Source organism: Zea mays, chromosome 5 (genome assembly GCF_902167145.1).
Source record: "Zea mays cultivar B73 chromosome 5, Zm-B73-REFERENCE-NAM-5.0, whole genome shotgun sequence".
In the NCBI taxonomy this organism is placed as follows: Eukaryota; Viridiplantae; Streptophyta; class Magnoliopsida; order Poales; family Poaceae; genus Zea; species Zea mays.
The window spans coordinates 108,965,631-108,990,646 of record NC_050100.1 but is presented as its reverse complement, the minus strand read 5'-3'; the positions used below and the strand labels follow the sequence as shown (position 1 = coordinate 108,990,646).

At 43.5% G+C, this 25,016-nt stretch overlaps 1 protein-coding gene across 3 annotated transcripts in view; it reads right to left on the bottom strand.

Annotated features, from left to right (window-relative positions):
* Positions 1-9,855: 9,855 nt before the first annotated feature.
* The window catches only part of LOC100193839 (uncharacterized), a 35,510-nt gene continuing 20,349 nt past the window's right edge, over positions 9,856-25,016 (bottom strand). The window contains exons 13-17 of one of the 3 annotated variants that reach the window (XR_004858121.1): positions 12,933-13,047; positions 12,768-12,833; positions 10,829-10,896; positions 10,555-10,649; positions 9,883-10,465 (exon numbers count right to left, since the gene is read on the bottom strand). Coding sequence is in view for 2 of the 3 variants with exons in the window: in NM_001367042.1 (NP_001353971.1) it covers positions 10,282-10,465; positions 10,555-10,649; positions 12,768-12,833; positions 12,933-13,047 (460 nt within the window). In the remaining variant the exon portion in view is untranslated. Of the gene's footprint in view, positions 10,483-10,554; positions 10,650-10,828; positions 10,897-12,767; positions 12,834-12,932; positions 13,048-25,016 lie in introns of all 3 variants that reach the window. The other 2 variants (XM_008682975.4, NM_001367042.1) reach the window with 2 other exon arrangements.

The window sequence follows — 25,016 nt, the reverse complement described above, 5'->3', positions numbered from 1 at the left end:
GCAAGTGGTGCTCCGCTTCCAGACTCCTCTCGGACACTCCACGTCGTCTTCACTATCAAGCTTCCGACCGAAACATCGTGGGCCTCGTTCCCTCCGGTACACGTTGGCGGTCAGACCACAAACTCGGATGGTGTGATCTCGCAAGACTTTCGCCCCCACTCGAAACAATATTACAACAGTCCACGCAAGAGCCGAGGCATTTGTGGGTTATTCTAACCTCACTAATCAACCTAGGAACAAACCTAGAGCAAGCGCAATAGTGGTCTAACAAACCTATGCACTTCGCAAAGCTCATACGCTAATCATCGAGTGATTTTTTAAACACTTAGGTGTTTGATCTATTGGAGATGTGTCTCTACACTTGGGCAACCTTCTTGAGCTCTCCAAACCTTCAAATGGTTGGCGAGGGGATATTTATAGAGCACCCATCAAAATGTAGTTGTTGGATAAAAGTGGTTGCTCTACTCTATACCGGACCAGTCCGGTGCATCTTTGGACCACCTCCACGTCAGCTAGTTGTTGGCTTCTGACTCTACAGTAGTAGTCCGGTGCTCGCCACATCATATGATCGTTAGCCGATTAGCCGTTGTCGACTGTTGGACCCGGTCCGGTGTGCACTCACCCAATCTAGTGCCCCTGCTTGCCAAACACCCGAGAGGTTTTCTAGCAAACCGGTCCAGTACACCTAGTTTCAACCCATCTTCTTATTCTTCAATCTTCTTCAATTAGGCTCTTTTGGTCTATGTGTCTTAGACTTGTGCTGAGTATTTGTAAGTCTTCTAAATGTCTTTCAGGTCTTCTTTTGAGGTGTTGCATCCTCAAAGCCTCAGTCCAGTTCACTTCTCATCCTGTGAAATATAAAACACAAACACTTGTAAAACTTTAGTCCAAATGTCATGTTGATCATCAAACAACAACATCACTTAGAAAAATGGGTTGGGGTCCATTTTCCGTACAAAGGAATTGCTCCTCAACACTTACAGGATGAAAGAATTGTTGGCTGAGAATATTAGACACTGGATGTATACTGTAAATCCTCCCACCCACCCCCCTAACCTATAAATACTCTCATCTTTTTTATCTTAAATAAAAATACTGTAGGAAAACCAGTACATGAAAAGTTCAAAAAATATGAGGTTAAACGCACAAAGGTCGCCTTCTCTAGCTTCCACCACGCCTTGCTCCGTTGTGGTAAAGAAGTGAACAGGATGCAAAACTTACAAAAATCAAGTTTCTATTTCTAAAATGTTTTTCCTTGTCAATTATTACAGAAAATAAATTTTCACAATCAACTCGAATATCAACAGTCTCCTACTAGGTAGGGCATTACATACATAGCAAACCTACAGTTTCATAGTTGTTCGAACCAAACAAATTTCTGTTTTTTTCACATCCCATATCACACACCCACGATCGAACTAAACAAATCTAAACATAGCGATCAGGTCCGTGCTCTCCCACTGCGACGCTCACGTAACAACTGAGGTCTCACACAGCAGCCAATTTCAGGAACAAAGTGGGTCGCCTCACCCTAGCGAGACCACAGAACGAGAGATTGTCGGGAAAGAGAGGAAGAAGCATTGTCACTGACCATACACGATGCACGAGACAAAAATAGGGTCAAATTAAAGACAAGGTAGAAGGAAAAAATCAAACCGATAACTTCATAAATAGTGGCAAGTGGATAATTTTTTAAATATGTTTACCAACTCTGCAACTAAATACAAAACAAGCTGCTTTTAATTTTGTATTAGAGCAAAAGCAACTTTTAATCAAAACAGCCAAAGCCTTTCACTATTGGTTGGCTTTAAACATTAAAAATAGATTCAAAAGCCTAACAAAAAAGACACCAAGTCGAGGCAACTGCACAGAACAGAGAACGAAGGGTGCGGACGTCACTTTTGTGACGTCACTTCTGCATACAGTGATTAGATACCAGAGTAGATATTCGATACCGGAGTAGAGATTCGATACCAAAAAATATATTACCACAGAATAATAGGGTAGTGTTTTGTTATTTTCAGTTAAAAACCTAGACTCACGTGAAGTGCAATGTTGTAAATTTGTAATATGGGCGTTGCATCCTTGTTGGCCAATAAAGATCACTCAATATCGGTTGCAGCTACTTACATAAATAGCTCAGGGCATGTATAACATATAAATTATGTTGTGTTTCTCCAAGCATTAGATACTATAAGAAACCCCTTCATACAACTCAATATATCTAAGTCTTATTTTTTATTCACTAAAATCTATCAAGATACCACTCATTTATGTAAAATATATGGCTCATTTATATAGATTGTATAGATAAAACTGTATCCGGACTTACCGTGCTAGAGACTTGTAATACCCAAGTTGTAAAGAATAAGAAATTGAAATTATTTTCTATATATGAGTTGCCTCTACATATAAACACATGTGAACACCCCATTTAAAAGTATATAATTAATAAATGACATGACTAATTTGTGCATCATGCTGGGATTTATTTGTGTGTGCATTTTATAATAATAATAAAAAGATATTAATAGAAATTAAATAATGTCCAAAATTGGATTTAATACCTAAAATTATAATTTGATTGTGGAGAAATAAAGGAATATGAAACTTACATAAAATATATATAAAAATGTATTTTCAAAGTTAGTACCTTAAATGTACAATGTAATTTGAAGATAAATTTGCCACAGTATTAAATTTAAATTTGAAAGGAAGTTTCAATTTGGAAACAAAAGAAAAAGGAAAGAAGGAAAATGGAAAATGGCGTGTGGGCTCAAATCCTTTATCTTGGCCCAAATAACCAGTCGCCTGATGCAGCCCAGCCGCTGGCGTGCGCCGACAGGCGGGCGACGACAGTCAGCGGCTATCCGCGCGCGCTGGATAGATCCGTCGCTAACCACTGGGACCTCGCCTGTCAGTTGCACCCACCTCGCGCACGTCGCTGCTGCGTGGGACCCACCGATCAGTCACTCACTCTGTTGCGCTCTGTCACGTGGAGCCCGCACGTCAGACCCGAACACCACGCCGCGATCTGGTTCTTGAGTCGCTGTTGTGTGGGCCTAGGTTGTCAGCCCCCGCTCAACTACCATGCCGGTAATGGCGGAGCTGCGCCACAACCTCGGGGTTCGTTGCTCGTCCCCAGACCACCTCGCCTGGCTTATATGTGCGCGTAGTGCGCTAACGGCTCCCCTCTATCCTCCACTTTCTCCTCGCAAACAGCCGACATCGGAGTGGGAGAGATGGACAAGGAAAGGGGGGAGAACACCACACGACCATGTTGAACCTCGTCCTCGGCGCCGTTCTGGCCGGTGGCGTTGGCAGGGGGCCTCGTCGTGGTGTGCGGGAGTGTCTACGGCAAGTGCGGACGGTTGGGGACCCTTGGAGAGCGCAGAATTGCTCGTCGGAGCAACTTCTCCCAATGAATCTGCACCGCCGTGTGGCCAGCATCGCCGGGACTTTGATCGTCGTTATGAGTCTGCCCATCTGATTCATGTAGTTGTCTACATAAAGTAGGACCCCTTCGGATGTCGAATTAGGGCCTAATTTGGTGCAATTGACATGTGCCGGTGGCGTGCCGCCGTGACGGACGGGTGGCGCCGCCGTGGACGTGTTTGGAGGTAGGGGAAGGGGTTCTGTGTTGTTGGATCTTTTCGTAGCGGCTCTGATTAATCCTGGCATAACGATTGGGCATGGGGGAATCGGAACCGTTGCGATCCGATCGGAGGGATCAGGTCGATTCCGGTGCATGTAAGATCCATGCCGTGGATTTTGGATCCAACGTGGGGTTTAGCGTACTGGTTCACGAGATTGATGATTTAATCTGGAGCGTCGGCATTAGACGGACGGCTGATATCGGCCAATATCCCTTCGGCCGGTGGTTTTGCAAAGTAGACCTTACGAAAAATAGAAATAAACCCGCAGTCCTGGCGACTGGAGTTTGAGTCGTAGGATATTTTATGCAGTGACCCCTGTGTTTCTCCTTAATCTTGCGCGTAGTCCAAACAGAAATTTAATCAGGAAATTAATTTAAGAAATGAATTTTTAAGTTTAAAAATAACCCTAGAACTTGTTTAGTTCCTAGAAAATTCATATGAAGTCCAAATTGATCCATTCTGGTTCCTATAATTTTGTTTTAATATTGTTTATCCTAGTGTCTCTTTTTTAGCAGGAAACTCATATTAAATTTGATCACTTAATTAATGTTGTACCAAAAACATGAAACCTTCGGAGAATCATATCTTGAAATTCGTAACTCCGAATTTAGTGATTCTTTTTCCTATGATCTCGTTACGATGCGTAGATTATTATTATGTATTTTGTATACATGTTTAGTGTGATGTTAATTTCTCCCTTGTACCATGCTTGTTTGTATTGTGGTGAGTAGAAGAGCCAGTGGCCGAGGATCTGGGTGTTCAGCAGGTAGAAGTTGCTGAGCAGGAGCTCATTGAAGGCAAGTTATGCCCTTGACCACTTTTGTTACCCAATAATGATCTTTATATTTATTTACTCATGCATAGGCTTCATTTTGATGGGACCCAATAGGTCACCCTAGTTTGGATATCTTTTCACCTTGTTTACCGCTGAACTATTTGGGTAGTTTTGCTATTGCTCTTTATGGATTTGGGATTAACATTACATTATGATTATGTTCCAATTATACTATTGTTTTACTTATTGTTCATGACAAGGTCATTATATTAATTGGAACATGGAGCTTAACTTGAGAAACACTGAAGCGCCTCAATCCTTTGGGACTCATATGTGATATAATTACTAGTCCCAGGAGGCTAGTAAACACATTTATACATCAGATAGTTCTAGATCTGCTTAAACGAGACAAACCTATAAAGGTGGCGATCAACTTAAGAGTTGGTCCACAACTCGGGACATATCATCAGAGTGGGGCTGAAGCAGCCCGATATACGCAGCGAAGCAAATCAGCGGTCCAACAGCCACAAGCAAGGTTGGGAACAGGCGTAACTCTTACCCGATCAACGATCTCCTTTTCTGAAAAACAACAAATAAGCAAGGGTGAGTACTTACGTACTCAGCAGCCCACCTTCACCCGCGGAATGGGGAAATCAGATATAATGCATGGAATATGTGGAGCTCGGTATATTTTGCAGAAACAGCAATATTTGATGCAGGGTTGTTTTGTAAAACATTTTGTACTTTTCAAAGCGCATCCTCTCCCGAAGGAGCAGGAAGTTTTTCAATATAGAACAAAATCCCCTGGACTAAACCATCCAGGTATCTCAACAGTTTCCCACTGGTTTTCATTTTCAAAAACAGCTACTGGACTTCCCATCCACCATAGCTCACGGCTCAACCGCCGGACCTTTTAAAAACCACTTTTCAGAAGTATTTTTGGAAAACAAAACACTAATTGTCATACCACACCAGACTCGTCCATTCCAGTGGACACGGACTATTCGAATAGGTTTGAACTCTGCGCAGAGGGGTACACTTTACCCACTAGTCCGGTTTCTGCAATCTCACCGTCGTGAGACCCGAATGCCGAATTTCTCTCTTTCCTCGCATGTCCTTACCTTAACGGTTATACCGGAAGGAGTCAGGCCACCGCCATGTCCAAACCAGACAAAATATTCCCCCTCCTTATCCTCCCGGTGCTCCCCAGCCATCATAACCCTGGGGTTTGGACCGTACGAGTTCAGATTGAGTGACTTCCCATACAGTCTCGAGTGTTTGTACTTGTCATGAGTACAGGTAGTGAAGGATGACAAACCGGTCCTTATATGAGGGGACAATCCTTCTGCTCACACCTAACCCGGCTGAGCCATCACCTTAGGCCCTCCCCTAAACCAGGAAGTCCCTGATCATCCCCACTCAAAAGGTGATAAGGGTGACAACCCTTCATCATACCCATTTTGGAAAACATTTTCTTTTGAAAACTCACACCTTTTCTCAAATCATTTGTAACAAATATGTCAAGGAGTATAGAGATTGATTACGGCAAGCGGCTGGGTGGCCATAATAACTTGTCTCAAAATCATATCATGCATAAAATAACAGGCTCAGGGTTGTGGTTGAAAAATCATAGGTAATTTATGCATCAAAGGGATCCAGTGAGCTTGTCGTTGCTTATCCGGCGAAGGGGGGGAGAGCTCGCGAAACTGGCTTCTGGCTTCACCGCCTGGCGTAGACTTGCAGATCTGGCCTCCACGAGACGGCACGAACGCTCCGATAACTATGCATCATGAACAAGCAAACATAAAAACCAGCAAGTATATCAACAAATATTTAGTATAGTGGTCAGAATAGCCATATATGGATGGGTAGAGTCTTGAGCAGAATCTGTGTCATGTGGTGTTGTGATATTACTTGTGGTGGAGCGGAGGTGCTTACCAGGAGGGTGGATTGGAGGCGAAGCGACACTATGCGTGTAGCCGGCAGAGCAGAGTAACTGAGTGGGTGGGGTGTTTGCCTTGGCTGAGGGTGTTGAGTGTGTGTGGAGAGGAAGAGGGTAGCTGGGTGTATTTATAGCTGGGTGTATGTGGTGTAGCACAGTGAAGTTCACTGTTGGTGAGAATAGTGACGAATGAATCATCTGACTTAGTATGAACAGGAGAATTATAGGCAGAATATGGGACAAGAGTATTTTGGGAGTTTTCTGGAATATGAACCATGCTTAAGGGATGACATGGTTGGATAGGGAATAGTTTGATAAGAATTTAGAAATAAGAATTATTGGAATCTGAGTTTGGAAGCCTGGTTCGTAGGAATCTCAAAGTTAAGCGTGCTCAACTTGGAGAAACCTTGGATGGGTGACCAGATGGGAAGTTCTTACTGGAAGGAAAATCACAGTCACCAGAGTTCGTATGACTGAAATATTGGTCTGGCTAGTCTTAGTTGGACTGGACAACATGATGGATGAGTAGTTGAAATTTAGGGTGATGGATGATCGATGAATAGTGACGATGAATAGTGACGATGAAAAAGTAATTATAGATATCATCGATGAATAGTAACGATGATGAATAGTGTCGGTGAATAGTAATGATGAATAGTAACGTTGTTAAATAGTAACGATGATGAATAGTAATGGTGAATAGTCGTATGAACGAACGATGAATAGTGACTATGAACGAATGATGAACGATGAATAGGAACTATGAACGGACGAACGAACGATCGGAATTTCGGCAGCATAACGGCTGAACAAAGATTATCTGGACGAACGATGAATAGGGACTATGAACGAACGATGAACAATGAATAGGAACTATGAACGAACGATGAACGATCAAATAATCGAACGAACGAACGATCGTAATTTCGGCAGCATAACGGCTGAACAAAGATTATTTGGACGAACGAACGGACGAACGATCGAACGATCGGACGAACGGACGAACGAACCATGAACGATCGGACGAACGAACGAACAAACTAAGAACAGGTGGACGAACGATCGAAGAACGACCGAACGATCCTTGTGCTAGTGTGTGCTTATGTGGGAAGTGGAGTGGGCGTGTGGGGGGGAGATAGTTGCCATGAAATGGCTTGGGGTGGCTTGAGAGGAGGCCCTTGCCCCTCTATTTATAGGCTCGGTGGGGGGATTAGGGGGGAGGATGAGAGGATTAGTGGGAGATTAGCAAGTATTTGTCTTGCATAAGTGTAATTAGCTTGTAGAGCTCACCGTATGACACCGGAGGCATACATATACGTATGAGCATGAAGAAGGTTATGAAGAAAATATTTGTAGGGACTTGAAAAATGATTCTGAAGGTATTTCTCAGGAGGAAAATACTTGGAGGATTATTGGTGAAATATTTGGGCAGTATTTCTGGAAAGAATTTGAAGGGGGTCACTAGGAAAATATCTAGGCGGTATTTTTGGAAAGAATTTTGAGGGGGATCACTGGGGATAACATTTGTAGGATATTTTGAGTAGGATTTTGGAGAGAATATAGACCAGTATATTTCATTTGTTGATATCAACTCGCAAACAAACATTTTGAAATGAAATTTAAAATTCATTTTGAATTTAGAGTGAGTTTGAGAAATTTTCAAGATTTGAAATTTTGAGATGCTACAAACACGTTCCACCACAAGGGTGGAATGGGACGCCCTTGGCTGACTAACTAGGAAAGCTTGTGGAGGACTACTGATGAGGATATCAACACCAACATGAGTACATCTACACCAGCAGCACCTTCTCCAGCCCAGGCACCATCTTCCCCAGTCCAGGCGCCACCCTTCCACCTGGGCCAGTGACTCGAGCCCGTGCAAGAGAATTGAACTACATCATGCTGTTAAATAACGAAGGCCCAGAAGATTAGAAGATGGCCCAACAGGAAGGCCCGGATGGGGCGCCTAAGGAAGTCGTGAACAGTAACTGTGGTAGTGTAGCGCCGGCCCTACTGTTCACGCCTCTCCTCTATTTAGTCAAAGACCTATTTCATTTAGAACTTGAGTTTTGTTTTACATCTAGCTTTAGCTACCCCAGAACACGCACAAATACGTGTTGTCCTCTGTGATTCAGAACTCCACCTCGAGTGATATTAAGATTGCTCGCATCTTTTTCTTATTCGTTCTTCGATAGCGCACAGGAAACGATCTTCGTGATTAGGTCGATCTCGTATCAGCAAGGTCGGTAACCATTGGGAGTTGGTTCAGCGATTGCATTGGCGCTTCGGGTTCACTCGTCGTAGTCGGATCGTGAGGGTCTACTTCCACCAAATCGGAATTATCTCCACTCACCGAAAGATCGGGCACTCCAGCTCTATAAAGTGGTATCAGATTTTCTTACCCGATAGAAGCAAGGGCAGTAGGGGAGTAGGCGTGTAGGGGTTGATTTTGCTGCGATGACGGTCAAACGGGGGATTTCTGCATTGCTCTTCCTACAAACTGTAGCGGGTTTTCTAATGTTAGTGGAACTTTGTAAAGGCCTCGTAGTGGACCCGTAGCCATTCACCTCGGTTGTGTTTAAGGGTCTTGCAAACCCAGAAAACATGGAATACACGACTTATGGGTATAGGGTACAACCTCTGTAGAGTGTAAAACTGGTATGCTAGCCGTACTCGCGATCATGAGCAGCTCAGAACTCTCGCATGATTAAACTATGGAACTAAATTAAATTTGTCATTTGCATTGCATGGGATTTATTATTAATTATGTTCTATTATTATTCTGGTATGATATTTACTTAAATCTAATAATTGCTAATAAAATTTGACCAATTACTAAAAGCAATGCTCAGCTTTAACATCTATCGTTGAACAACCTTACAATTCACATAAACTCTTACTTTTAGTGAGTTCATGCACATTATTCTCTACAACTTGTTGAACTATGATATTTTGAGCTATGATATTTTGTGAGTTCGCACTTGCGATATATAACCCTCTATAGAAGAAGAACAGATGATCCAGGAGAAGTCGTACAATGAGTAAGAGTTATGGCGTCATGAATAAACATTTAGTTCGCTTTATATTTATCATTTATTTTTATAAGGCTTACAGCCTTACACTATGTAATAATTACATTTATAATATTTATGACACTTATCTATATATACTTTGTCATTATATGTGTTGTTCTTACTTAGCGCACATATAAGACGCACCCAGCTTTATCACTTAAATCCGGGTGTGACAAGACTCCACTAAAATACGTCTCATGTTTTTTAACACTTACCCCTTTGATACCCTTAAACACTTAATACCCCTTAAAATACAGGTCATTTATCATTTTTATGTGGGTTGTACAGCAGGTAAATCGGATCCTAAAATAGATCAATCCTTACTATAAAATTTAAACATCACTATACCTCTGTGCCGGTAAAACGGATCATAAAACGAACTTAAACGAAGTCCAACACAAAAGCTCGGTCGCCTCTTCAAACACTGGTAAAATCAAATAAAATAAATGAACGATATCTTACTGTTGAGTTCTAACAGCCAACACAGGTGAAACGACTGTTAGGGTTCAAAGAACACGGTGAGATGGTAAGTGAATATGAAAGATGATGCACAGATCTTGCCAACATTTCATCAAACAGCCAACTCAGGTGAAGCGACGGAGGGTGGCAAAGAACACGGCTTGATGGCAAATGAATAGGAAAGATGCACAGATCTTGCGGACATTTCTCAAGCATTCTTTTTTACTCTTTCTGTACGCATTCTGCTGTTGTGTGCCTTCCAATTTAAACTTGTTGCGCTGAGGCACACAAATAAATATCGACCTTTGCATTTACTCTCAAGTGGAAGCAGAAAGCTCATCCCATGTCAGGTTTGAACAGAGTTTCCAGGTCATCTCAGCGGTAGCCACCCCACCCTCTTCGTCCTCGGCCACCCCTGCCACGCCCCCTTCCAGTGCCTCTACCACCACGAGACAGTCCTTCAAAAGCTCTGTTCACAAGCTGGTTGTGCATTCCTCCTCTCCCTTTCTTGTTTGCAGGGCCATTCCCATTTGTAGTAGCAGGTTGTGACCTCTTCCCCCTTGAATGATTTGCAAACTAAAAATGAGTAAAATGAAACATTTGAGGAACTATGAGAAAAATTGAAATATTTGATAGTAGGCATCCAACCCTGCTGTCGTAGCTGTTGGTTTCTTGGGATGCTCCATCCATGATAGAGCGATTTTCTTATCACCGATAAATAAAGGGGATTTTGAATGCAATGGCTGAAAGAAACATCATTGATATAGTTAGAATATGTACACTGCAAGCACATGAAATGTCAACAAAAAAATCATATGGCTCTCTTTTAAAAGGTATGTGTCATTTAGTAGTAGTTTAGGCCTGTAATATATGAAAGTTGGGCAAATTGAAGATAGGGGGTGATGAGCTATGATGATGGAACCATGGTTTAAAAGGCGTCGCCTAGGCGTTCATGAGCCGGATTCTTCTGGGCGCCGGCCTCGCCTTGCCCTAAACGAGTAAGGCGCGCCTTAGCCATCATGGAACTCACATATGCATGATAATATTAATATCAAAATCAAAATCTTGTTTTGATTGTCATATATCCTCTACTTAGCAAGGCGTTAATTAATCAACTAGGAGTACATGCGCCTAGAAATGGCTAACGCTTGGCCAGAGCCTGGTTGGCTACCTAGCACTTGGTGCTTTTTGAATATTGCTTCTGACAGATATAGACATCATATCAAGTTATTGGCAATGCAAACCGCATTATATATGTGCATATATCAAGGTTTGTAAAATTTAATATCCAAGTTCTTGTTTTCAATGTCATATGTCCTCTATCTAACAAGGCATTAATTAATCAACTAGGAGTGCATGCGCCTAGAATACCTATAGGCTCAGGCAGAGCCTCGTTGCCTGCCTAGCGCTTAGTGTGTCTTTTGAACATTGTTTCTGACAGATACAACTAGACATCATATCAAGCTATCGGCAGTGTAAACCAGAGGAATGTAGTTCAGTCTTTTAGCCATTATATATGTATATCAAGGGCAGACCCAGTGTCAGAGACTCCCACATGAGTGAGGTTTAGAGAAGGGGTAAACCAAGGCAAACCTTGCCCCCGCAAATGCGGGGAGGCCGCTTCAAACCCGGGATCTGGTGACTCAAAGAAACAGCTGCTCTCACCACTGTACCAGTGCTGCCCTTCTATATAGGTATATAAAGGTTTGCATAATTTAGTATCAAAGTTTAAATAGCTAGAAACATATACTTCAGACAAAGAGCTACACATTTGGTCTATTTGGACCATATACAATCAATACCTTAAGCTATCTCTAATAGCCCTTATATCCCACTTCATATCACACCTCCTATTTCAAACTCCACTCCGTAAACAATGCTTCTACAGTGCAAAACAGTGTTTTGCACACCATATGCACAATCTGGTGTATCACCATCTTGTATCTGCCTCCAATGTTATAAGAACTGCTAGCACCCAGAATCTAGTAATATCACAATAATCATGGAAACAAGTTCTGCCCACCAGAGCTAGTCTAAACTACACTGGAGAGAATTAAGGGACTCGAAAAAGGGTCTGACCAAGGTTCCAAAAAAACGGCATTTGGGGCATAAGCGCTCCCAAAGCCGCACGACCACCTTGATGAAGCAGCAGCTACTGTCTCCCGCTGCATGCCAGCCACGCGCGGCGCAGCCACCAGGGCCAAGCGCTGTTGACGGTCCACCGGAAGGGAGAGGGAGTCATGCACGCAAGGTCGCCGGCCGATGTGAGGATTGGAGGCAAGGGCGCGAGGCTACTGGCAGGATGGGGAGTCGCTGACGCCAACACCGAGGCTCCGTGCTGAGCGCAAGTGGGGGGGGGAGCAGAAGATGGAGCACCGGTGCTGCGAGGAAGATGAAGAAACGGCGGTGGCTATGTGCCTTCGTTAGAGCACTGAAAAGGTTAGGGTAAAGAAACGTTTGGATGTGGTGGAACCTGGATTTGTGCTGAATTAATGGGCTTCTAAATAGGCCACCAAAAGTCCTTAGCATTCTTTTTTTCCTTTCCTTTTCCATTTATTTTTTTCTTTCTGACATCTTTTGACAGATTATGATTTGATTAATGCTGGATTCTTTGAGTTCTGTGTTGGGAGTGTATCATATCTTAAAGAGACCCATCAGAGTGTTCAGGACCTAATTTTCTTGGCAAATATATATTATATTGTATATTCCTATAAAAGCTTAAGCATGATTAATCTACGCTTCAGATCTCTAGACCTCTAGGCGCTAGGCAGTGGCCTAATGCCCGCTTAACACCTAGCCTTGATATAACCTTGGGTCTGACCTTACTAAAGTTAATGCTTAAGTAAAACAAAAAAAACTACCTGTGCCATTGCCAATATATTGTTATATGACCTCATTGTCCTTGTTGAAGTTTGTTGATCGCCTTTCTGCACAAAAAAACACAATTGTCCAGAATGTTATCACTCTGAAAAAAGAATGTTGACCCAATGATATTGTTCAGTATACTAAATCTCGCAAAAACTCACAATTTTAGTTTTTTCCTCTTCGGTTTTTGCTGAAGATATTGCCTTGCTGAAATCTGCCATTCCCTGAGTTAGTCGCTTTGAGGCTGCTCTTACCGTCTCTTCTGTTCCAGTTAACCTGTGTATTTCAAACAGTAAGAAACTCACAAACATGTAAGTTTGCAAGAAAAAATACACCATTGGGTGAAAAAAAATCAGGTTGAACCATTGAATGAAGACTTCTCAGTAGAAAGTTGCATGAAACTCACACAGCATTGCTCACAAAATTGTTTGATTTCATTTCAGCACATGCAAATCTGATATGTGTTGCATAATGCAGCTCGGTTTCATGTTTCCTTCTTAGATAATTGGTTAGTTTCCTGTCTTAGCTAATTGATTGTTGATTGGTTAGTTTTCTTTCTTAGCTAATTGATTGGTTAGTTTTCTTTCTTAGCAGTGTATTATGGCAGCACCGAAAATCAGTTTGTTCTAGTGTTAGTGTTGAGTTTTTGTGACCATTTGGGTGATCCAGGGATCGTCTTTGTCTCCGGCAAGGCACACCGGCAGTAGAAATCTACAACCGGTATCAGAGCCACTATTTGCTGTCGGGGCTGTGGTTGCTGTCATGTGGTGCAGATGAACTGCCTCAGCACCGCATCGCCGTTAGGAGACGGGGAGTGGCTCTGACAATGGCAACCGCAGCATGGTGATCCACCGAGACACGAGGGGAAGTGGCAGCAACGGGCAGTACCCACTGCTGACCAAGACCAAGCGCTAATGATGTTGAAGCTACAAGCAAGAGGCCTGTGGATGGCGGTGAACGTCGGCACCATCGAGTACACCAACGATCGCAATGCTATTGATGCCATCGCCCTCAAGATACCTCCAAAGATGCAAGGGGCGATCGCGAGCAAGGCAACCGCCAAGATCGCATGGGACCCACTTAAGGAAACAAACATCGATGTGGACCAAGTGCACCAAACAAAGGCAAAGACGCTACGACGCAAGTTAAACTCGTTAAGTTCAAAAATGGTGAACATGTTAACGACTTCAGCATGCGCATCACGGACCTAGTGTGTTGTGTCGCGGTTCCTACTCTCCAACCATGGAAACTCGGGCAGCAATCAGACATCGTCAAGGATGAGTCGTAGGCGTAGTGGCAGGAGTAGCAGAGACGGTGCCAGTTCAAGGCCACCACGAAACACCAACAACAACGAAAAGGCGAAGCGAACTGCTATCGATGAATGTAAGTATTGTGACAAAACGAGACATTGAGCTCGTGAATGCCACAAGAGGGACGAACAGGCTCATATGGCCAAGGTTGGGAAGAGCCCACTGAAGGGGCACTGGTGATGGGCTTGCCTTCATCATGGCCCAAACATAAGAAGCAAGCAAAGGGGCAGCAATACCTTTGTCTTCCCCAAATCCATCACCGTCAATGGATCTCACGTCGTCAGGAGCTAGAGATGGACTCACCGTCAAGATCGAGGGTGGAGCCAGCACACTATGGGCGTTCATCGAGGAGCCGAAGCCTATGGCGTTTGTGGCTCTGGCTGTAACACCTCTGGTGTTACGAGAACTAAAACACTGACATGGCATCATATGCATTGGCATTACATTGTTGTGATACACTTAGAATGAATCCACTAGGTAAAAATTTCAAAAAGAACATGTGAGGTGATGTTTGCTTATAGTACCTAGTTAATGTGTATTGCTTAAGAGGGAGGGAGTCACTCCATGAGCCAGTAGCATGTTGACTCTAGGTGTTAATGACAAACGTGTAATCTTGTTAACAATAGGTGGTTGTGCTCAAAGGGTAAGGGCTAGAAGGAGTGAAAAGGCATTGAAAGTGATTAGGAGCTTCAAAACCCTAAATAGTGCCCTAGAGAGGATTTTGAGTTGTAACCACTTTTTTATAAAAAGTGCAAGTGGCAAAGTAGTAGAGTTTTGACTTTTGAGAACTTAATATTTTTCCCATTTCATTTCCAAGTATTGTGGAGCAAATTGGAGAAAGTAGCAAAAGTCACAAATGCTCAAGAATTCGAATTCTAAGAGAAAGTGACATTTAACAAAGTTTGAACTCTTGTAGCTTTTGATCCATAGTGCTTTCCAACAAATCACCACAACAAAGTTGTAGGGCTACTATAATAGTACATGTTTGTGTAAGGAACCTAGCCCTAGAACCATACGGAACCTAGTGCAAAACACATCAGAAGTGAGGCTAACAGATTCCTGAATTTCAGACTAGGAATAGTAACCTGAACACTGAAATTCAGTGTTTGATACTTGGTTTGAAGTCCTTTTTGTGATCATTCTAGAAGGTTTGAGGCTGGGAGTTGTGTAGACAGATTAAAGACCATGAGATGGTGATTAAATGTTCTTAAGCTAGGTGGGTTTGATCATGTGCAAAAATTAGAGGAAATGATGTTCAAAGTGGTGCTGTCAAACTAGTGAATTCTGAATGTCGATCAGAGTGACTCACTCTGAATTCCTATCTGTTGGATCAACTTTGAGGCCTTATAGAGACTATCCTGTGTGATTAGGAGCCATGTTTGTGTGAGCAAAGTTGGAGAACCAGTATTAATGAACAAGTTTTCTTATGAGGACCTGGCTTGATGCCACATAAATCTAGGAGATAATGATGCTCAAACTACCTCTGTCAGAAGGGAGATGCAGATAGGGACTGTAGGCTGAAATTCAGAAAGCTAAAATGGCACCAGTTTGATGTAGCTGATTTTTGGGCGCCATAACTTAGGATTTATGCAGTTTAGGTCCAAGAACCCTATAGTACCTTTGAAGACCCTTGTTTGGTGAACAAGTTTTGTTAACAGAGATTGGTCTGTCTTTAGCAAATGCAGGGAGAAAAGGGGGCTGAACAGGGAAGGTTCAGTCAAGCAATGCAGTTCATAGTGATCTGAAATATCTACAGCAGATCTTCTCATTGTCGTGTCTCACTTTTGTGCAAAGGCTGAGATAAAGATGGGGTAAATAACGAGACAATTGCATATTTGGGACTCTAAACATAGCGCTTCGCAATATTGCCATCCGAAAGATTTACTTCGCAAAAAAGGGACTACAAACATCTTCTACTTGATTATACTACTATTTAGCGTGTTGTCTTGCTTTTCTAATCTAATTTCATGTATTTTGCCCCTAATTAGCCGTTTTTACCCCTATGTAATTATAGGCACTAACTGAACTTACAACTCGCCTGCGCTCTCGTGCTCAACAGGATCATGTGAACAGCTGGCCAACAGGAAGCTAGTTGCAGCAGCAGGAAGCTAGTATATTTGCAACTTGCAGCTTGTCTGCGCAGGAACCAGGAAGCTGGTATTTGTAACTTGTAGGATGCAAACAACTCTTATTGTTAGATACAAAATGCTCATGAAACACCAGGACGATGATACAACTTCCATGGCTGGCGTGTCCCTGGGCTGGACTATGATGCGGACGAGGCGCCCCAGTCCAGCATGACATCGCCCAGCACGACCTCACCTAGCGCGATCTCGCCCAACACGGCGGTCGGCGCGACAGTAGCCAACGCGGCCTTGGCCAGTGCGCGCAGGCCGAGCTCGGTGGATGGTGCGGCGGGGCTGAACCTGGGGGCCTGGATGGGGCACAGGGCAGCTGTGTCCAGGAAGGTGGCCGCTCGTCCATGGCGGCGTGGAGACAGAACGCACGCACAAGGTAATTTGGTCTCCTTAGATACAAAATACAGGGAAAGAAGTAATAAAAGAAAGAATATACATTAAATGGTAGTATAATCAATTAGACGATGTCTGTAGTCCCTTTTTGTGAAGTAGATCTTTTGGATGGCAATATTGCGAAACACTATGTTTGGAGTCCCAAATATGCGGTTGGCTCGGTAAATAACAGGGGTGTTCAGGACTTTGGCTACCACTGAAATATCCAAAGTTGGACAGAAGAATATCTACACCAGTGAAGCCTTATCTGACTGCCCGCTGTCGTGGTGAGCTCCACCATTTTACTGCCTTGTTGTGCTCAAGAAACGAGTGTGGATCCCTGGGATTGAGCCACGCACTCACGCTCATGCAGTTGCTAACCCCTCCAGAGTATCCTTCGTTGTACTTCCTTTGAATCCAGCCACTGCTTGATCTCTGTCCATATAAAGAGCAACTGGTGGAGGGGGGGGGGGGGGGGGGGGGGGGGGGGTCCTTGTCATCTCCAAGCCCAGCCAAGATCATCGTGGATCATTGTCGTTCACATCTGTGTGGTGCTATCACCTTCACTTTCCCCCAAATTACACCCAAGGTTTACTCAAGTTTCTTGCTCAGTGCTTTCGCGAGCCTGGTGACCATGTCGCCGACATAGCAACCTCACGTGGTCAAGCGAGCACGATATGGTTCAACACCTCTGGTCTAGCGTTCTAGTGTCCATGTTTGTTGGTGAAGCTCACCGAAGTGGTCGTTTGGTCATTGCTGTCATAGCTAGATAGGAACGCGAGCTCGGCGTCGCGAACTGCCCGTGTCGACCAACCGATTCCCGTCAGTCCTAAGCCGGTTCACGCAAGCATCATGTATACTATATGACCTACTGGTGCTCCTCGTTCCCTTCGTTTGAGCTCTACGGTGTTGTTGTCTCGGGAACGGACGTCGCGGACCCAGAAACCCGTTGTGGGTATGAGTGGGTCGGTGTAGTGCTTGCTAGCTAAATCCATGCCCTGAGATCGTTCGGTTTAGGTCAGGGTTACGTTTAGTAGGTGTTCAAAGGGTGCTCAAGCTTTCCGCCGCCGTGACCAGGGTTTAATTTCATCGACGCCGCCGGCAGGGGTCGGGGACGGGATTTGGGAAGACGAAAGAAGCAGGGGGAGCAGAGGGAAGTGTCAGAGAGACATAGAAACAGGACCTGGACTCTTTTTCCCAATTGTTTGAACGGCCAGGGGCCCCGACGCAAATACGCAAGCGCGGGCGCACGCAGTTTTTTGCGTGGACTTGGACCTATTGGGTAGAATCCGACTCAGTCATGTTCATGTTTTATTCTTCTTTTTACTGCTAGATTGGGAAATCAATTAGAAATAGTCGAAAATTGATAGTTACCAATTTTACTAGACTCCTAAAATCAAGTAGTATTTAATAAAAATAATTCTAAGAATTTTATTTCAAACCCTGAATTATGTAGCATTTAAAGGTAATTAGATGATGCCTTTCAGAATTTTAGAAATAGTATAATAATCCCAAAAATCATAAAACTCTTTGGGTAGACTTAATATGTTTGTTATAGACTTTGAGTAAAGTTTGAACTTGTTTGGACACTGTTTGACCAGAAAATCAGTAATAAGTCCAAAGGATTAGCCATTTTAATACCTACTAAGTTAGAGGTAACTTTTGTAAATAAAATTGAACTTAGTAAACTTACCTTCACTTGTTAGCCTAAGAAGGTTAGTAAGTTAATCTTAGAAGAGTATTTAACTAGGAAGTATTAATGGTTGATAAGCACCGTGAAGGAAAGTTGTATTCAAAACACAACTTACTGTCTTTTTGTTGTACAGTTGCATATCCATGACATAGCATAAGCATTCATATACATGTATTGCCGCGTATAGAACACGAAGAAGAATCCATAGTAGAAGAGATTGTTCCTCAGACCGAGAATCCTCCAGTGGACAATAACTTTTACTTCGACATCTGTGGTGAGGAAGCAGAAACTCCTACAACACAAGGCAAGCCCCGGTGCATTTACCTTTCTTTGTATTTTAAAGTTTTACCAACTTTAAATGTTGCATTAGGTGATAGGAATTGTGTGATAAACTATTGCATTTCCTTCCTTGAGAAATTGAATACCATTCCTTGTTACCCGGTTTATTCAAACAAGTTTTATGATGCTTAGCCTTGCTTTAGAAAACAAAATGTTTTGTTTTTAAAAAGGTGATACTTCACACTGGATGGGAACTTTTACAAAGAAAAGACTTATGATGGTGAATCCATCACGGCCGTGATGGGTTCAACATCTGAAAAGAGTACCTCTGTCAGGTACCAAACTCTGGGTTATAAATGATAAAGACAAGACCAGGCGGGTGACTTGCACGAGAAGGAAGTCTCGGTGTAGTGTTTTCGTCTGAGTCGATTCAGGACCGAGCCGATGTAGGCTTGATGATCGAGGACCTTTTAACTGGTCACATGCCTCGTCATGGGTAAGCTTTGCCTCGGTCGGACCAATACCAGAAAGGCTACCATGCAATGGGAGTGGAGAGATGGCGAGAGTAGCGTGTACCGTCCGTGGCAAGAGGCTGGACGGTGGAGTATCTGTGCTCTCGGTTGGTGTGAACCCATTCTGGTCTTTAGAAACCCGGGTGCGAGTTGACATATGCAAGGATTAAGTGCTACATATGTCGTGTGGTTGGAGATCCTCAGCTGGGTATTAATCGATTCATATCGTCGTTACTTCTCGGACATGAAGACTTGGTCACCGCCCTATACCGTAGTGACAAGTGAACTCAGGATGTGATAAAAGATGACTAGTGTAGGCCAGGTGCTTGACCTAGATTAGGAAAGAAATCTAGATTTAGGTAACTATTTAACCTGACAAGTAAAATGAATTCATAAGGACCAACATTAGTAAGCTTTGAGCAAAATGTGTCATTGGTTCTTGTTAAACCTTACCTTGACTCCTAAAGGCCAGCATATCCTTGAGAGTCTTTTTCTTTTGGTCGAGTAAGACTTGGGAAAGTACACTGCGTACTCAGGCTTTTCGAACCCATGTTGTTGTAGGTGAAGAAACTGTCGAGTTTTGTTGTTTCTGCTCCAAGGTTGTCCCAAAACAGAAGGAAGAAAAATAAGTAAACTTATGGAGGGTGTTTACCTTCTCGTGATGTAATAAGTATAAGCACTCGAACCCGTTTATGTAATAATGACTCTTTCTATAGTGTACTTGAGAATGTAAATTAAGTTATTGTAACTCTTTACGCTTTTACTCTGATGGTATGTAATGTCTGTGATATGGGATGAACGCTCTTAGGCGATGTGAAAGAGATGCAGGAATCAGGACCTGTCGAGCTATTGGGTGCATCTGCATGACTGTCTAAGGTCCTTGGGACAAGAACATCTGTAGGTGGGCCTAATATCTTGAGAGGGTCCGTGACAGCTGGTATCAGAGCGATGCCCATTTCTTCGGACATTACTTAGTGCTTCAAAAGGTTTTAAACTACTTACCTCTCAATATTCTTTCATCCTTACCTTGATCCCTTCTTATAGCAACTTACCTTTTAAGAAGTCGGGCAAAAGAGTGCATATTACTAGGTTATATGTAAGAAGTATGGGATCAATAAGTAGTTGATTCCATGATTGTAGGATCATGCATGCATCATGTTCAAACAATACTAAGTATTCTCCCCTTTTATAGAGACATGGCACGCACAAAGACCACTCTTCGGAAAGCGACTGGACCTCAGGGTGTGCCTCGTCACCAGTTGGCTCCTCGTCATGAAGGGAGCAGCAGTGGGAGCAATGATCACATAGGAGACTTGGAGGCTAGAGTCGAGCGCCTGACTGTGGAGTTGCGGCATAGAGGTACGAATTGTATGCGTGTTAGTCACCGAATCGCTGAGTTGTCTGGAGAAGTAGAACGTCTGCAGCGGGAGATTGTAGAGCGCGATCAGGCTATTGACTGGGCTGTGAATTCGCAATCCATACCCTGGGATTGAGGCGACTGCCCGAGCCTGGGTGGAAGAGTTGAGCCTGGCCTTGGAAAAACTGCAAGCGTACAACAGTCCTGCATGAGGAGGTGCATGTGTTGTATGAACAGCTACACCCAAACGTACCACCTGAAGTTGCAGAGATGGGAGCTGGCGCAGCGGGAGCAGTTGAAGGAGGACCCTATGGGGAGCTAGACATCTTTGGAGCCCCTCCTATGAACATCGTGGATGATCGCCCTCCTGAAGCTAGTAGCGGATCTAGAGCGGCCAAGAATGTGGAGGACTAGGCTAGTATAGTAGTAGGTTGTTTTCTTGTGTAATCTAAATAAGGAAAGTGAGTTGTATGAATTGAGTATGTATAATAAGTTAGAGCATGGAATAATGTAATAAAGGTTGTGTAACTGTACTGTGTAATAATAAAGTATGTTTTCTTCAGATGCCGACAAGAACTCGTGGTCATGATGGGGCAGGGACTTCTCGGGGTAGTAAAGAGGAGACCCCAATCCCACCACTTGTACCTCCAATTTTGGCGGAGGCCATTGCTGCCTTGCTTAATGCTACGGCTGACAACACCCGGTTTCTCCGGGAAATGGCGGGAAATCAGATCCATCCGCAAGGAGGCCGAGGCCAAAATCAAGCCCCGGAGATACTACTTATATGGAGTTTTTGGAAAGTTGTCCCCCTGTTTTCGTTAAAGCAGACGAACTCTGGAGGCGGATGAATGGATCCATGTGATGGAACAGAAGTTTGGACTGATCCGATGCACGGAGACTCAGAAGCCCCTGTTTGCTGCTCAATAACTGCGAGGCCCCACCAGTATGTGGTGGGCAAACTTCGTAGCTATCTGGCCTGAAGGTCATCTTGTTACATGGGCTAAGTTTAAGCAAGCGTTTAGGGAGCATTACATTCCAGACGGTATTCTGCGAATGAAGTTGGAAGAATTTGTTCGCCTGAAGCAAGGCGGTGACTCTGTGATGCAGTACCTTGCTAAGTTCAACCATCTATCTCAGTACGCCATAGAACACGTTAATACGGACTTAAAGAACTGCTTTATGAGAGGTCTGAGTGATAGGCTGCAGCAGAAAATGGCTACCTATTTGGATCTCACCTTCAACAGGGCCGTGAGCACAGCAATCTCAGTGGAGGCGAAAAATTAAGGACAAGGGAAGACAAAAAGGTTTGGACGTGAAGGAGGTGAGGGATCCTCTCAGGGATCCGAAAAGCGATCAAGGCTAGTGATCCGTTCCTTCAACCCAAATCGTTCTTTTTCTCGCCCATCCTCTTATCCTTTTAAGCAGCCGGTTTTCACTCGTCCAACTGTTGCCCCTACCCAAACCACTCAGTCGGGTGCCCCTGGCACTCGTTTTCCAGCTTTACCTGGCTCGTCTAACAACTGCTTCAACTGTGGAAAGCCTGGACATTTCATCAAAGATTGCCCTTATCCTAAGCAAAACAAGCCAAACTTCCAAAAGACTTCTGGAAATACTTCCCAAGGCAAGGGTAATATGGCAAACAACCAGGCAGGTAAGGGTGAAAAGAGGACTGGACGGGTTTACTATACCCAGGTGGCTACTACACCGGAAGGAGAGCAAGTGTTGATGGGTACGTTTTCTATTGCCAATCATCCCGCCGTTATTCTTTTTTGATTCTGGTGCATCGCATACTTTCATGAGCAAAGCTTTTGTTGAGAAGTATTGCATACCCAGTGTTGAATCAAAGAGGGGTCTTATTATTCAATCACCTGGGGGCCAAATCTTTACTAAGGAAGTAGTCTTTCACGTACCAGTAAAATTAGCGGGACATGACTTCCCCACTAATATGATAGTTATCAAAGGACAAGACGTAGATGTGATTTTGGGCATGAATTGGTTAGCCCAAAATGAAGCGGTCATCAATACCAGTCAAAGGATTGTTCAGTTGAGTTGTGGCCAAGGAGCTAGACTACTAATTCATATATCTGTTCCGGTCAAAGCAACCGGACGACCTTTTAAAGCTATAATGCAAGAAGTACAAGATATCCCAGTAGTATGTGAATTTTCGGACGTATTTCCTAAGGATTTGCCCGGATTACCTCCCGAGAGGGATGTGGAGTTCGCGATTGAGTTAAAGCCTGGTACGGCTCCTATTTCAAGACGGTTGTACCATATGCCTCCTAATGAATTGGCGAAACTAAAGACACAGCTACAAGACCTGTTGGAGAAGGGGTTTATTAGACCAAGTTCTTTGCCATGGGGTTGTCTAGCCATTTTCGTGAAGAAGAAAGACCAAACTCTACGGATGTGTATGGACTATCGGCCCCTTAATGAGGTTACCATGAAGAATAAGTACCCCCTTCCCAGTATCGATCTTTTATTCGATCAGCTTATTGGAGCCCGAGTATTTTCTATGATTAACTTGTGGTCGGGCTATCATCAGATAAGAATTCGACCGGAAGATATACCTAAGACTGCTTTTACTACTCGATATGGACTATTCGAGTATCTGGTTATGTCTTTTGGGTTAACAAATGCTCCAGCCCATTTCACGTATTTGATGAATTCGGCATTTATGCCAGAATTGGACAAGTTCGTTGTGGTTTTTATTGACGATATTTTAATCTAATCCAAGAATAGAGAGGAGCATGCAGAGCATCTGCGGATTGTCTTAACGCGCTTAAGGGAACATCAACTTTATGATAAGCTTAGCAAGTGCGCGTTTTGGTTGGAGGAAATCCAATTCTTGGGGCATGTCTTATCCGCTAAAGGAATTGCGGTTGATCCCAGCAAAGTCAAGGATATTTTGGAATGGAAATCTCTTACCACAGTCCATCAAATTAGGAGCTTTCTTGGACTAGCTGGCTATTACCATAGGTTTATCCCGGATTTTTCCAAGATAGTTAAACCTATCACAGAGTTGTTGAAGAATGATGTTAAGTTTAATTGGTCTCCCAAATGTAATGAGGCTTTTAAGCAGTTGAAGACACTATTAACTATCGCACCAGTCTTGGCTCAACCAGACATTGAGAAGTTGTTTGACGTATATTGTGATGCGTCAGGCATTGGTCTCGGATGTGTTTTGATGCAAGAATGTCGAGTTATAGCTTATACCTCAAGACAACTACGTCAGCATGAGAAGCATTACATGACGCATGATTAGGAATTGGCAGCAGTAGTTCATGCCCTTAAAATTTGGCGTCATTATCTGTTGGGAATTGTATGTCATATATACACTTATCATAAGAGTCTGAAGTACATTTTTTCCCAGTCAGAGTTGAACATGAGACAAAAAAGATGGCTCGAGCTAATTATGCTTCTTAGCCTTGCTTTAGAAAACAAAATGTTTTGTTTTTAAAAAGGTGATGTTTCACACTTGATGGGATCTTTTACAAAGAAAAGACTTATAATGGTGAATCCATCACGGCCGTGATGGGTTCAACATCTGAAAAGAGTACCTCTGTCAGGTACCAAACTTTGGGTTATAAATGATAAAGACGAGACTGGGCGGGTGACTTGCACGAGAAGGAAGTCTCTGTGTAGTGTCTCCGTCTGAGTCGTTTAAGGACCCAGCCGATGTAGGCTTGATGATCGAGGACCTTTTAACTGACCACATGTCTCGTCACGGCTACCACGCAAAGGAAGTGGAGAGATGGCGAGAGTAGCGTGTCAAGAGGTTGGACGGTGGAGTATTTGTGCTCTCGGTTGGCGTGAACCCATTCTGGTCTTTAGAAACCCGGGTGCGAGTTGACATATGCAAGGGTTAAGTGTTACATATGTCGTGTGGTTGGAGATTCCCAGCTAGGTATTAATCGATTCGGTTCGTCGTTACTTCTCGGACATGAAGACTTGGTCACTGCCCTACACCGTAGTGACAAGTGAACTCAGGATGTCATTGGTAAGCTTTGAACAAATTGTGGCATTGGTTCTTGCTAAACCTTACCTTGACTCCTAAAGGCCACCATATCCTTGAGAGTCTTTTCTTTTGGTCGAGTAAGACTTGCGAAAGTATACTCTGTACTCAGGGTTTTCGAACTCATGTTGTAGGTGAAGAAACTGCCGAGTTTTGCTGCTTCTACTCCAACGTTGTCCAGGAGGAAGAAAAATAAGTAAACTTATGGAGTGTGTTTACCTTCCCATGATGTAATAAGTATAAGCACTCGGACCCATTTATGTAATAATGACTCTTTCTATAGTGTACTTGAGAATGTAAATTAAGTTATTGTAACTCTTTCTGCTTTACTCTGATGGTATGTAATGTCTGCGATATGGGATGAACGCTCTTGGGCGATGTGAAGGAGATACAGGAATCAGGACCTGTCGAGCTATTGGGTGCACCTGCATGACTGTCAAAGGTCTTTAGGACAAAGACATCTGTAAGTAGGCCTAATATCTTGGGAGGGTCCGTGACACTGGCATCCACCAGCGAAACCAGACTGCCTCCCATGAAGGCAACCCCAACGTTAGAGATCCATCTCGATGAGA